Source organism: Nicotiana tomentosiformis, chromosome 9 (assembly GCF_000390325.3).
Source record: "Nicotiana tomentosiformis chromosome 9, ASM39032v3, whole genome shotgun sequence".
NCBI classification, from domain to species: domain Eukaryota; kingdom Viridiplantae; phylum Streptophyta; class Magnoliopsida; order Solanales; family Solanaceae; genus Nicotiana; species Nicotiana tomentosiformis.
Window position 1 is genome coordinate 111283885 of NC_090820.1, and position 15322 is coordinate 111299206.

Below are 15322 nucleotides of genomic sequence, written 5' to 3' on the forward strand. Positions count from 1 at the left end.
CGCACATGCAGCTTCGCACATGCGATCAAAATCTTCGCAGGTGCGATTAGACCAGTAGGCAGCAGTTCCAGAATTTCCTTAAGTCCAAATTTGATCCGTTAACCGTCCGAAACTCACCAGAGGCCCCCGGGACCTCAACCAAGTATATCAAAAAGTCTCATAACATAACACGGACCTACTCCAGGCCTCAAATCACACCTAACAACATCGAAATGATGAATTACACCTCAATTCGAAATTACAGAACCTTATAAATTTCAAATTATATAACTTGCGCCGAAACACATCAAAATCACGTCCGATTGACCTCAAATTTTGCACACAAGTCACATTTCACATTACAGACCTATTCCAATTTCCAGAATAGGATTCTGACCCCGATATCAAAAAGTCAACTCCCCGGTCAAACTTTCCAAAATTTCAACTTTCGGCATTTCAAGCCTAATTCCACTACGGACCTCCAAATACTTTTCCGGACACGCTCCTAAGTCCAAAATCACCATACGGAGCTACTGGAATCATCATAATTAAATTCCGAGTTCGTTTACACATAAGTCAATATCTGGTCAACTATTTCAACTTAAGCTTTAAACCTTGGAACTAAGTGTTCCAATTCATTCCAAAACCTCACCAGACCCAAACCAATTGCCCCGGCAAGTCACACAACAACTGTAAAGTACAATTTGAGCAGTAAAGGGGGAAGCAAGATTGTAATACTCAAAACGACCGGTCGGGTCGTTACATTCTCCCCCACTTAAACATACGTTCGTCCTCGAACGTGCCAAATGTTGTTTCCAAGCCATCAAATCACTGTTCCATCTTACCACACACGTGCCTGGGGGTGAACCCACGTCACCCTATTCCATATAGGCTTGACAACACAATCCAACTGAATTCATTAATTTAACCTTAGCCTATAAACCTTAAAGTTTAATTTCCAACCTTTAGAATTTCTTTCAAGATACAAACCTTACATTTACACACCGTATAAGTCCGAACAAGTTTCATCGAGCTATAACTATAACCACAGATATAATCAACCAACATATTACACAACTCGCATGCTCGTAGCACCATTCCTGATTGCAGTGACTACTCCAAAACCAACCACATACTAATATTAAACCCATATCGAACCAAACCTCATTCCAAAACCTTCGTACAATGTTGATAATAAAAGAAACACGTGAAATTTCATGACCACTTACCAGATCAGCAAGTCACAGAGCCCTCTCGCCCCAACCAGAACCATAATCCCTTTCTGAGCGGACTTTCATTATTATAATCCCGAATATACCGAAATCATACCTGATAGTACCCATTCTAGGTCCAATGACCTTATATTACTAAACACAACTATTCCACACACATCTGGTACAAATAATACTCAGAGCCACAACGTGTGCCATCCGTGCACCAATACGCAACAATTCAAATGTGCTCAAATGAGAGAACTGCCCCGCAAGATTAACAAGTACCGCTACAACGAAGTGCTGAAAATTCATCATACACCGTAGAGCCATCACCCGATTCTAACACAAGGTTCATACCTTAACATAACTCCATTGCAATGCGTGACCCTATCCAAATGTTGGTCCATATTATCTACCTCGAGTCACCCTGCTCAAAATCAATAACCAAGCACAATCTGACATCAAGTACTCAATGTGCATTACCGTAACCATGTAGAAGCAAATGACACAATGACACACAAATCCAAAAGAACATAATCCATATGCAATCAATCATGAAATACGCAAATGCTCATATTGTTCAAATTCTACCATAAGGCCCCCAATAGAACCGCACCATCTGTGCACATAACCAATGAGTCACAACTCCTCGTAGCATAAGGGAGTAACTCACAGATCATCTCAAAACACGAATAAGCTCGACATCAACCGAATGATACATCCCTCAACAATAGCAGCATGGAGCCAACCATTCCGGCTCAGTGTAGAATACACATCTTAATTGGGCCTACCTATGGACCCCCAAATCAACTCGGGTTACCCACAAATAGATAAAAATTATTCCGAAAATCCATAATGACTGAATCATAACACATTATATCATTTGACTAGCTCCGGCCACAACTTCACAGTCCACAACCATGAAACATTCTGCTCCTGGAACTCTCAATCTCTGAATCCATAGAACGCATGAATCATCATATTTGATTCCATCTCCACCGATCGAATGCCTAACACTTGTCTCATACACGATCATCCCATGAACTTTAAAAGTTCTTCTGCACCACATGGCAAAAATTTGAATATCAATAGTCGATAAACCAGGAGAGTGCCGCAATACCAGCGAAGTACCCATAAATCAAAACACAATGCCCCTTCTGTAATGTGCACTATCATCAAGGTATACCAGATAGTAAAATCATTTACCTAGTCATCAGAAACCATTCATGCTGCCTAAGAATTTATGTCCTCCCCTTCAAAACTAAACTGTGACCTTGTACATGTAAATCCTATTCCCGCACAACACATCACATCTATTATGCCATCTTGTGACAAGCATAATAAATCCATTATCATCTCTGAGTCACTAGAAAATTACATACCTTATTAGTTAGAAACCTCTTTCTTGCTTCTTTCAAGGAGGAAATCATAACACACAACACGTTCCGTACATCGGTAGAAACCATCAAGAATACTTTGGAATCCATTTTCACATAACCAATCTATTAGAACTAAATTCTTCTAACTCGACCAAACCACTTAGGTCACCAAACCCAAGAGTATTGCCACAAAGCACCTATAGAAAACCCCCACATCATAAGCACCCAAAGAACCGATCTTATTAATTACTATACTGATCCAACCTACTACCCAGTTGTCCTATTTTTTTATGAGTTTCTTCCGAATTTGTCTTCAGATCGATACTTCTTCTTGCTAAAATACCTTGATCTTTAACCACAACTTACCCCACAAACCTTAGCATAGAACCATAACGCTCTATGGCCCATAAGCAACTGTATTCTCCTTAAGCACCTCCATAAATACCTCAACTGTAACACTCACTCTGAAAATACCTTATGCAAATCTAAAATTGTTCCTCTTTCCTTTCGTATACTTAAATGTAGAATTCATGGTCAAACAGAATTACTGCGCATCATGATACCATCCAATGTAAGTAACTGATTCTAGTGATATACAAATTCGAAAAAAATTCAATTTCCATATATACATTTTGAATCCATTAAAACCCTCTCGGGAGTCATCGACTCTGCTCAAATCTAATCTACTCTGCCCCCAAACGGGCTGAAAGATATGTGCTATTTTAGCACGATCAACACTCAAAGAAGTAACTCTGCCTTAACACGACCAATCGAATTCATACTTCGTGCGCACTACATCCTTCAAATTAACAACTTAATCATTCTATAATTTCCATATTTTCATAAAGTTAAATGTAACCCGTAACCAAGAATTTACTTACCCGATTCATCCTCTATCTTCACCTCTGTAAGTCATAACTAACCCACACATATGCCTCAAATCAAAACTAAATTTTAGCATATATCCATGAATTTGAATTGTCAATAGCAGACTCCCCCACTTGGCTTAAAGCCATAGAACAAATCATCCCATAATTCACAATACCAATACTCTCTTACTACCATAATGCTTTAGTCAGTTCAACGAAAAATTCTTCTCAGGCTCATACAACGCCAACCATAAAAATACCTCAATCATCCGCTAAGCTCGTATTCATCCTCTTAACACATAAGTCAACTTTCTCAACCAGATTCAGATTCCAATCTCCACCCATACACCCCATCAGCATAAAAGAAACTCTCTACTCACATCATAAGGAATACACCTAGGTAGATTACTCTGCAAGGGATAACCCACCTGCTTAGCCTCAAACTAGTATCTTGTTATGTATTTTCGCGACCACAAATTCTACGCAATCACTAAACCTTTCAAAGTCCAAACTTATTAACAATACACGAGAATTTAGACTGTCCCAAAATTTAACAATGTAAAAGATCCTTCAAAATATTCATACTCGAGACTATACGTCACATCAAAACGAAAATCAAGCACCCAACGACCTTCCTTTACACATCAAGGAAACACTCCTCTCCATATTCACATCGTCTTAAAATATCATATAGTTACATCATACTCATCACAAACCCATTTCGCCGTTCATCGAGCCACAAATTCCACTATAGGGTCATTACCGAACATATGAGTCCAATTGTACAGGTTACAACTGAAGCTACCGAGCCTAAGCTAAGGTCTAACCATGGCCTCAAGTCCTCCAGAATAGCCCAGCACCAAAACATATAATACTCACCTCGAACCTCGTTCATAGAATCACAAGCCGGCGATGCACTGCTGATACCGAGCGCTCATGTGCGCATACAAATACGTGGAAGGAATTCAAAGTGTTATGTCCCAAGCTGAATCAATCTCGCAAGATAAAGAAAGAAATATGGGAAGTATATATCCTAAATGCCCTGTAGCCTCTCGAAGATAAGTATGGACGTCATCATACTGATCTGCAAGACTCTACTAGACACTTGCTCATGACTTGTAGAACCTATGAACCTAGTGCTCTGATACCACCTTGTCACGACCCAAAATCCAACTAGTCGTGATGGCACCTAACCCAACCCGTTAGGTAAGCCGATTGTTAACAATCCAATTTCAATAATAATTATTAAAGCAATTTAAGTGAATAAAGGTCTAAATCATGTACAATCCCCAAGAACTGGTCGTACAAATCATGAGCTTCTAAGAATAGAGTATACAAAGCGGAAATGAAATAAATACATAGTCTGTTTGAGTAATACATAAACAGAGCTTTTATAAATCTAAGGCTACCCTGAACAAGAGGCAGCTACAACAGGAATGCAGGTACATCTTCAAGTCCCGCAACCATCGAGCACAGCAACAACAACCAACATTTGTATGCAATGTGCACAAATGTAGTATCGGTAAAACTGTCCCCATGTACTGAGTAAGTAACAAACCTTGTTGTAGGTTGAAAGTAGTAACAAACTTCCACCAAGGTCTAGTCCAAAACCAATAGTCCACAACAGTCCATAACATCAGTAAGCAAATAATACCATAAGTAACTCGGAGAAAAAATGCTCAACCAAATCATGAATTTCAAAAATAATAGTTCTTCCATTCAAATCCATCAGTGAAAACTCAAATATTTTGTAAGAGTTGCCAAAAATATGAATAGTTTGAAAACAATAAATTTCTCCCAAAATCTTGTCAATAATAAATAAAATGTTTCATTTTCCTTCCGGATAACCCGTGTAAAAACAAATGCATCACTATGCCCATCTGTTAAGAATGTGTGATAAATCATGAATGATGTTATGTTGTACAACATGAGGAAAATACATCTCTATGCATGCATGTCATGTGTGCATGCCAATGCGATGCAACTCAATAATAAAATCATAAACATCCCCTCGAGCAGAACATCACTCATATACCGTTGCTTGGGCAAACCTCACAGTCATTTGTGCCACTCGGGCATACCTCACAATCACTCTTGCCACTCGTGCATACCTCACAATCACTCACGCCTCCCAGTCACTCAGCACTCGACACTCGCACTCAGTAGGTACCTGCTCTCACTGGGGGTGTGACAGACTCCGGAGGGGCACCTTCAGCCCAAGCGCTATAATCTACATGGACAACTCACGTGCGATAATAATAAACCATGGTGCAGGCGGGCAGCCCCCGATCCGCACACATCCTCACAAATCGGGCCCTCAGCCTCACTCAGTCATAAGTATGCTGCAGGCGGGTTGCCCCAATCCACACTCATCCTCACAAATCAAGCCCTCAACCTCACTCAGTCATAAATATCTCAAGCCACTCGGGCATTTCAGTAAAACAGGGCATTCGGCCCAAAACATTTATATGCATCAAAATAGAGTTATAAAACTGAGTTATCATATGAAATGAAATGAATATGACTGAGTATGAATTTTCAATTTAACACAATAATTCACAGCAATATGACCTTTGTGGGTCCCAATAATACTGGCACATAGCCTCAACGAGATTTTTAATATGCTTAACACCTAAATTTCTTTAACACATAAAACCACATGGAAAAATTCCAAGGTTATTTAACTATAAAATTTCACAGAAACAATTATGTTATTTAAATATAAAATTCCACAGAAACAATTATGTCATATTTTTTATAGTGCACGCCCAAACGCCTGTCACACAGTATGTGCGCCACCTCCTATCAATTCACAAAATACATATATTCAGGGTTCATACACTCAACTCCAAAATTAGAAGAGTTACTTACCTCGAACAAGTCTAATCCCATGTCGAGCAAGCTAAACAATGCTCCAGAAATCCCATTATGTGCGTATCAACTCCCGAACGGCTCGAATATACCACAATTAACTTGATTCAGTCCACACAATTCATAGGAATTAATTCCATATCAAAATGCTAATATTTTCCACAAAATCCGAAATTACGCCCCAAAAATCACATGTGGGGCCCACATCTCAAAATACAATGAAACTCACAAAATACGACAACCCATCCAATTACAAGTTCAACTATACTAATTTCACTCAAATCTGACTTCAAATCGGTATTCAAACTTGAAAATTTTGTTTTGTGACATTATAGAAATTTCCTTCTATTTCTCTTGAAGATTCAGTAATCTTACACCAAAAATGAAGATGAATTCATGGAATATAATCACAAGGGAGTTAAGAACACTTACCCCACGTTGTGTGGAAAATTTCCTCTCCAAAATCGCCCAAACCGAGCTCCAAAATGTCCAAAATGAGAAAACAATCTCGGAACCGTCGTTTTAACACTGCCCAGGCATTTCCGCACCTGCGGTGCCTGGGCTCGCACCTGCACATCCGCATTTGTGGACAAAAATGCGTGCCTGCGGAAAACAGCGGGACCTCTAAAATCTCGCATTTGCGGCACTATTCTCGCATATGCAGGATTCGCAGATGCGCATTCCCCTTTCGCACCTGTGGCAAATTACTCGCACCTGCGAGCACTGCCCAGTCTCACTCTTGGCCGCTTCTGCGATTGATCTCGAGCACATGCGGCTTCGCACCTACGATCAAAATCTTCGCAGGTACGATCACACCAAATTTGATCCGTTAACCGTCTGAAACTCACCGGAGGCCCACGGGACCTCAACCAATTATATCAACAAGTCCCATAACATAACACAGATCTACTCGAGGCCTCAAATCACACCTAACAACATCGAAACGATGAATTACACCTCAGTTCGAAATCATTGAACCTTGTAACTTCAAATTTTATAACTTGAGCCGAAACACATCATATCACGTCCGATTGACCTCAAATTTTGTACACAAGTCACATTTCACATTACAAACCTATTCCAATTTCCAGAATCGGATTTCGACCCCAATATCAAAAAGTTAACTCCCCGGTCAAACTTTACAAAATTTTAACTTTCGGCATTTAAAGCCTAATTCCACTACGAACCTCCCTGGTCAACTATTTCAACTTAAGCTTTAAACCTTGGAATTAAATATTCCAATTCATTCCAAAACCTCATTGGACCCAAACCAATTGCCCCCACAAGTCACACAACAACTGTAAAGTACAATTTAAGCAGTAAAGGGGGAAGCAAGGTTGTAACACTCAAAATGACCGGTCTGGTCGTTACACTACCTTTGTCACGACTCAAAATCCAACTAGTCGTTATGGAACTTAACTCAACCCATTAGGTAAGCCCATTACCAACTATCCCATTCCAATAATAATTATTAAGGGAATTTAAGTAAATAAAGGTCTTAATCTCACACAATCCCCAAGAACTAGTAGTACAAATCATGAGCTTTTAAGAATAGAGTATACAAAGCAGAAATAAAATAAATACATAGTCTGTTTGAATAATGCATAAGCAGAGATTTTATAAATCTAAGGCTACCCTGAACAAGAGGCAGCTACAACAAGAACGCAGGTACATCTTCAGATCCGGCAACCATCGAGCACAACAACAACAATAGCTAACATCTGCATGCAATGTGCAGAAGTGTAGTATCAGTACAACCGACCCCATATACTGAGTAAGTAACAAACCTAGCCGTAGTTTGAAAGTAGTGACGAGCTTCTACCAAGGTTAGAGTTCAACTTCCATAACCAACAATAGTTCATAACAATATTAAAAAGGTAATACCAGAAGTAACTCAAAGAATAAATGCTCAGCTAAATCATGACTTCTAAAATATTTTTGTCTTTCAAGTATATCAATGAAAACCCAAATCATTTACCAAAGTTACCAAAAATATGAATAAGTTTGAAAACATTAATTTTTCCAAAAAACCATTTCAATAATAAATAAAATATCTCATTTTCTTTCTCAGATAACCAGTGTAAAACAAATGCATCACTATGCCCATCTGTCAACATGTGTGAGAAATCATGAATAATGCGATATCGTACAGTATGAGGAAAACACATCTCTATGCATATATGTCATGTGTGAATGTCAATACAATGTATCTCAGAGATTACACTCATGTACTCACACTCTCAGAGTACTCAATCTCATTGTCTTGCATTCTCTCTCACTGTGCTTAGCACACTCAATCACTTAGCGCTATACAATACCTGCTGCGGCGTGCAGCCCGATCCTTGTTTATGGTCGACTGCGCTCATTGGGGGTATGTACAGACTCATGAGGGGCTCCTATAGCCCAAGCTCTATAAGCACGGATAACTCACATGGTATAATATAAGCCAATAAGGCCTGCTGCAGATGGGCAGCCCCGATCCATATAATAGTAATAATATATATAAAGCCAACATGGCATGCTGCGGCGTGCAACCCGATCCCAAAAATATACTCACAATTAGGCCCTCGGCCTCCCTCAGTCATCAATCTCTCCAGTGTCTCTCTCATTGGCTCATAATGTCATGAGAATAGCCCAAAAATGATGCTATGATTCATCAATAAATAACAACAGAGACTGAGATATGATATGCAATGAATTGAATATGACTGAATATGAATTTTCAGCATAAACAATAATTCACAACAATATGACCTTTTTAGGTCCCAATAATATTGGCACGTAGCCTCAACATAATTTGTAATATGCTTTTCAGCTCAATTTCTTTAACTCATAAAACCGTATGGAAAATGCAAGGATTATTTAACTACAAAATTCCACAGAAACAATTATGTCACAATTTTTATAATGCACGCCCATATGCCCGTCACCTAGCATGTGCGTCACCTCCCAACAATTCACGAAATACATATATTCAGGGTTCATACCCTCAACTCCAAGATTAGAAGAGTTACTTATCTCGAACAAGCAAAATCTAATGTCGAGCAAGCTAAGCAATGCCCCAGAAATTCCACTCTGCGTGTATCAACTTCCAAACGGCTCGAATCTAGTGACAATTAATTTGATTCAGCCCACAAAATTTATAGGAATTAATTCCATATCAAAAGACTAATATTTTCACAAAATCCGAAATTACGCCCCAAAAATCATCTGTGGGGCCCACATTTAGGAATCCTACGAAAGTTACAAAATATTAACGCCCATCCAATCATGAGTCCAACCATGCAAATTTCACCAAATTCCGACATCAACTCGGCCCTCAAATCTTCAATTGAAGTCTTTGAAGATTTCTACCATTTTCAACCCAATCTTTACCCATTTGAACTCAACACTCTTTCCATAAATCTTATTGATACGTATAAATAATACTATTACACCCAAGAATCATACTCTTAATCACCCATCATTACCCAAACTCGAAATTGAAGATTAGGGGTTAGAACCTTACCTCTTTGATGAAGAACTTGAGAGATTTCTTGTTGGATTTCAAGGCTTGGACAAGAATATGATGAACAAGACACTTCATTTACTTCCTCTCTCTATAACACTCTCACTTCTCTCTAAAATCATCAGATAATTACCCCAAAATAAGCCCCAAAGCCTATTTATCAAAATGCGGTCGGGTTATGAAAATAGAAAAATTAACCCTCCGAAAGCAGGTCTGTGGTTGCATAATCGATCACAGAATGGGTATGCGGGCCGCAAAATTGATCGCAAAATCGACGTCCAAAACTATGATCTTCTTGTCCATTTTGCGACCAGTTTTGCGGTCGCAGAAGCAGTTTTGCGATCGCATAATTGGTCGCAGAATTGCATTTTTCCAGCCTTTGGTAATTTAGTAATAACGTCTTGTAGGAATGTCCAAATGATGAACGGTTTGAAGCGTTAGAAACTAGACTCAAATATATTTGATTTCATAGGTAATACACCATATAACACTTCGTATCATGAGAGTTATACTCATTTGAAGTTAGGTATTATGCGAACTCACTTGAAACTTTAGTCTTATGAAATTTCCAACTATTACATTCGATGCCGAAACCTATCGAATCAAGTCTGATTGACCTCAAATTTTGCACACAAGTCATAAATGGCATTGTGACGCTATTCCAATTTCCATAATCGGATTATGACCTTGATATCAAAAAGTCAACCCCCCCGGTCAAACTTTTCAAAAATTCAACTTTCGACATTTCAAGCCTAATTCCACTACGGACCTCCAAATAATTTTTCGGACACGCTCCTAAGTCCAAAATAACCATACAGACCTATTGGAATCATCCGAATTAAATTCTGACTTCGTTTACACATAAGTGAATGTTCGGTCAATGTTTTCAACTTAAGTTTTCAATTATTAGACTAAGTGTCTCATTTCACTACGAAATCCTTTCGGAACCGAACCAACTGACCCGATAAGTCATAAATCAATATTGAGGCATAAACTGAGCAGTAAATGGGGGAATGGGGTTGTGATACTTAAAACGACCTGTCGGGTCGTTACAACCTCTTTCGCTTGTGCACCAAATAACATATTTACCCTTTCAACTCCTTCTTAACTTGTGCGCCAAATAACATATTTGTCTCTTCGACTTCATATAATTCTATATTATATGTATAATAATATATAATCAATCTAAAATCTATGTATAATGACTACAAAAATTAAATAGTGAATTTGACCGGCTATTTGTGTAAAATCTATCATATTTAAATAATAAAGTACCGCACTAAATGATAGTCCAAAACCCATAGTTATGCATTATGGCTGAGATCTCCATCTTGAAGAATTAGTCCAAATAGCCGGCCATCCAACCACTTAAATTAAAAGTTATTGGTGGAGTTATAATACATACATAATTTATGTATTACATGTGTATAATTATGTATAATTTGTGTATATGACTAGAAAAAATAAATAATGAATATCAGCGGCTATTTGTGTAAAGATCCCTCGCACCTTCTCCTACTATTAGACTGAGTTTCTTGTTTTCGGTACATCTTCATAGCAAACCAATTTTTCTATCCAGTCTAGCCCATATACATGAAGATGAAGTAGAAACGACATCATGTAGCCTCTCTAAGGGTTGCTATTTAGGAATTAGCCAATGTGCCGTGAATTTAGTTTTCCTTCTCTATTTTTGGAACATAAATTCTGAGTTGTCCTGAAATTAAAATTTTTAATTTTAATTTTCAAGATAAAATAAGTATTGATTAATCCCTAAATAGAAGTACTAAGAATGGATGTTTGTATACTTCCCCGAAGATAAAGTTTAGAGACTCTTAAATTGTTGTAATCAAAGTTCATGCATTTTTGTTTTTATATATATTATGTTACTTTTTAGATTCTACTGTAGCTTGTTTTTATTATTATTCTTCGTAATAATTTTGACAATATAGTTTTAGGGACGAGCATTTTTTCGGACTAGCATGTTCCCACCAAAAACTTTGTTGAACATGCTATGTTTATGATCGCATTTCTAGCCTTCAGAATACAGCGAATTCTCAGCAACGTTTGGTATTAACAAAAACTATTCTCAATGTAATTGTGTACAACTTATCTTAACGATCATTGTGAATTCAAAATAGATATACGCCGCAATCTGATAGAGTGAGAAGCTCTACCTTCTCTATAACATCTACGCAAACCTCACCAAACTACCACTGAATCCAACTATGGAGAAACTACAAAAATAAGAACAAAAACAATACCAGACACCTCCCAAAACCAGATATCAATAGTACAAGTATTAATAATGAATCTAACCAACAGTCTTCTTTTAAAGAAAAACTCCTCTCAACTGAGTAAATGATGAGCATCGACCTATCAAAATATGCAATTACAAAGGAGCTACAATCCCCACTAGATGCAAGCATGGATATAGCCACTCTCAAGGCATAAGGTCGATACAACTCACAGAGGAAGACAAAAATCACATGTACCAACCATGGAAGCACTCGCTGATCATTAAGCTTATAGGAAAAAGATTCCAACATCAATACCTAAAAAGGAAAGTACAAGATTTGTAGAAACCATAAAAAAAACTTTCCACTGATTGACCATGGGTCTGACTATTATTTTGTGAAATTCAACAAAGAGGAAAACATGATCAGAGTACTTCAAAATAGGCCATGGTTTGTGTTGAACAATGAGCATGTGAAGGCAAAGTTCAAGCTGTAGTTGCAACATTCCAGCTAGGATCCAACTCATCTTAAGTTAGTTAAGATATTACATATGTTTGCGTAATATTTTGGTTAGTTAGTTATAACTATAAATACACTGTACATGTAGGAAGTAAGTGTTGAATTTAACAAGATTAATGCGAACTAGTGTGAACACTTGAAGCCTCTTTTTTGGAAGAAATTGGTAGATGTATTTTTCATGCATTTACATTACATGATCCCACTTAATATGATGTCATGCATGATATTATTAAGGCCATTTCCCTTCTATAAATAACATGGATTTTGTTCATTTGAAAATATCTCTCACTTGCCTTCCTATCTCCTAAGGCATTTGAATCTTCTTTCTCTCTTGTAGTATTTCACTTGTATTGTTTGGAGTGAAATAAAGTTTGAGTTGATTTTGTCCGATGATTAGGCAAATATCAAATTTTGCCAAACCTCGTTAATTTCTGGTATTCTTTTTATTATTGTATCATTTATTATTTATTAGCTACCTTTAGATATAGTAGTTATGATTTAATCACTCTATATATATTTGACTTACGCAACAATTGGTATCAGAGCCAAAGTTTTATCTTAGTATGCTCTGTGGTTGCAGCATAGTCTGAACTTCCACATCAGAAAAAAATTACTTGGTGTTCTGTACTGTCAGCAAATAAATAGTATCTGTACAAAATGGGAGATAATAAAAACGAAGAGTCCACATCGGGTGTCAGTAATACGTCATTGGCATCTTCGCTTATGACAAGAATTATGTCAAATGCAAAATTTGTAGTTGAAATTTTTGATGGGTCAGGACATTTCGGGATGTAGCAAGCTGAGGTTCTTGATGTCCCTTTTCAACAAGGGCTAGATATTTACATGGAAGAAAATAAACCAGACAATATCAGAGAAGGAGATTGGAAGATTATCAACTATGTTGCTTGTGGTACCATTCGATCTTACCTCACAAGAGAACAGAAGTATCCATACACAAAAGAAACTTATGCAAGTAAATTGTGGAATGCATTTGAGGATAAATGTTTGAAGAAAAATAGTGATAATAAACTTTACATGAAAAAAAGACTTTTGCGCTTTACATATGTTCCTAGTACTACAATGAATGATCACATCACCAGCTTTAATAAGTTGGCGACAGATTTGCAGAATATGGACGTGACCTTTAGTGATGGAGATATGGCCTTAATGTTATTAAGTTCACTTCCCGATGAGTACGAGCACCTCAAAACAACTCTACTTCATGGGAATAATGATGTATCTCTCAAAGAAGTTTGTTGTGCCTTATACAACTATGAACAAAGAAAGAGAGAAAAGCAAAAGAGTGGAGATGGAGAAGCACTGGTTGTGAGAGGTCGTTCTCAAAATCATATGAGAATGAAGAAAGGAAGATTCAAGTCAAGATCCAGACTAAGCAAATATGAATGCGCCTTTTGCCGAAAAATGGGGCACTGGAAGAAAGACTGTCCAAAGTTGAAAAACAAGGCCAAACCTAACAATAAAAAGGCTGTCATGGATTCAAATATAGCGGATTGTGACGACTCTGATTTCTCACTAGTTACAATTGAGCCATTCAAACCATCTGACATAAGGCTGATGGATTCAATTGTAACTATCATATGTGTCCCAACAAGGATTGGTTTGTTGATTTTCAAGAAGAAGAATGTGGAGTTATTCACACCGAAAATAACAATCCTCTTACCGCATATGGTATTGGTTCAATCCGATTAAGGAACCATGATGGATTGATCAGAACATTAACAAATGTTCGATACGTACCGGAGTTGACGACAAATCTCATTTATGTAGGAGCCCTAGTGTCAAAGGGGCTCAAAGTCGTTGCAAAAAATGGGATAATGAGAATATGCTCCGGTGCACTAGTGGTAATGAAGGGAATTCGGTGAACTAATAACATGTACCACTATCAAGGTAGTACAGTTATTGGGACAACAACAATTACATCCGGTGATGACAAGGAGGCAGAAGCAACCGAGCTATGGCACATGCACTTGGGACATGCTGGAGGAAAATCCTTGAAGATTTTATCAGGTCAAGGATTATTAAAAGGAGTAAAGACTTGCAATTACGAGTTTTGTGAGCATTGTGTCAAGGGGAAACAGACAATAGTTAAATTTGGAACAACAATCTATAATACTAAAGATATTTTGGATTTTGTTCACTCTGATGTTTGGGGTACTTCCAAAACACCTTCATTAAGTGGGAAATACTATTTTGTAACCTTTATTGATGACTTTTCCTGGAGAGTGTGGGTGAATACTATGAAAACCAAAGATGAAGTACTGGTAATGTTTCTCAAATGGAAGGCGATGATAGAGACTCAAACAGGGAGAAAGGTAAAGTGTCTTCACACAGATAACGGTGGAGAATACAAAAATGATATTTAAAATAAGATTTGTGAAGATGATGACATTTTGAGACATTTCACCATTAGAAATACACCACAATAGAATGGAGTGGCAGAACGCGTGAACTGGACTTTGCTGGAGAAGGTTTCGTGTATGTTGTCCAATGCTGGCTTGGTGTAACGAATCGGCCGGTCGTTTTGCGAATTTAAGTCTCATTCTGTGTCATAAGACCTTGAGCAGATTCATTTTATGTGTATTGACTTATGTGCGTGGTTGAATTCGGTTACCGGTTGTTTCGGAGTGATATGGGACACTTAGTCCCTAAAACGGAAGATTAAGTCTTAGGAATTTGACCGTAGTCGGAACTATGTGAAGACGACTCCTGAATGGCGTTTCATCGGTTC

At 37.8% G+C, this 15322-nt stretch overlaps 1 protein-coding gene across 1 annotated transcript in view; it reads right to left on the reverse strand.

The window, feature by feature from the left end:
- Positions 1–12580, reverse strand: part of LOC138899361 (uncharacterized) — a gene marked incomplete at its 3' end in the record, with an annotated part of 36865 nt that extends 24285 nt beyond the window's left edge. Inside the window, exons 1-2 of the mRNA XM_070185528.1 lie at positions 12476–12580; positions 12214–12372 (exon numbers count right to left, since the gene is read on the reverse strand). Coding sequence (XP_070041629.1) covers positions 12214–12372; positions 12476–12580 — 264 coding nt within the window. The remainder of the gene's footprint in view (positions 1–12213; positions 12373–12475) is intronic.
- Between the last annotated feature and the right edge of the window lie 2742 nt (positions 12581–15322).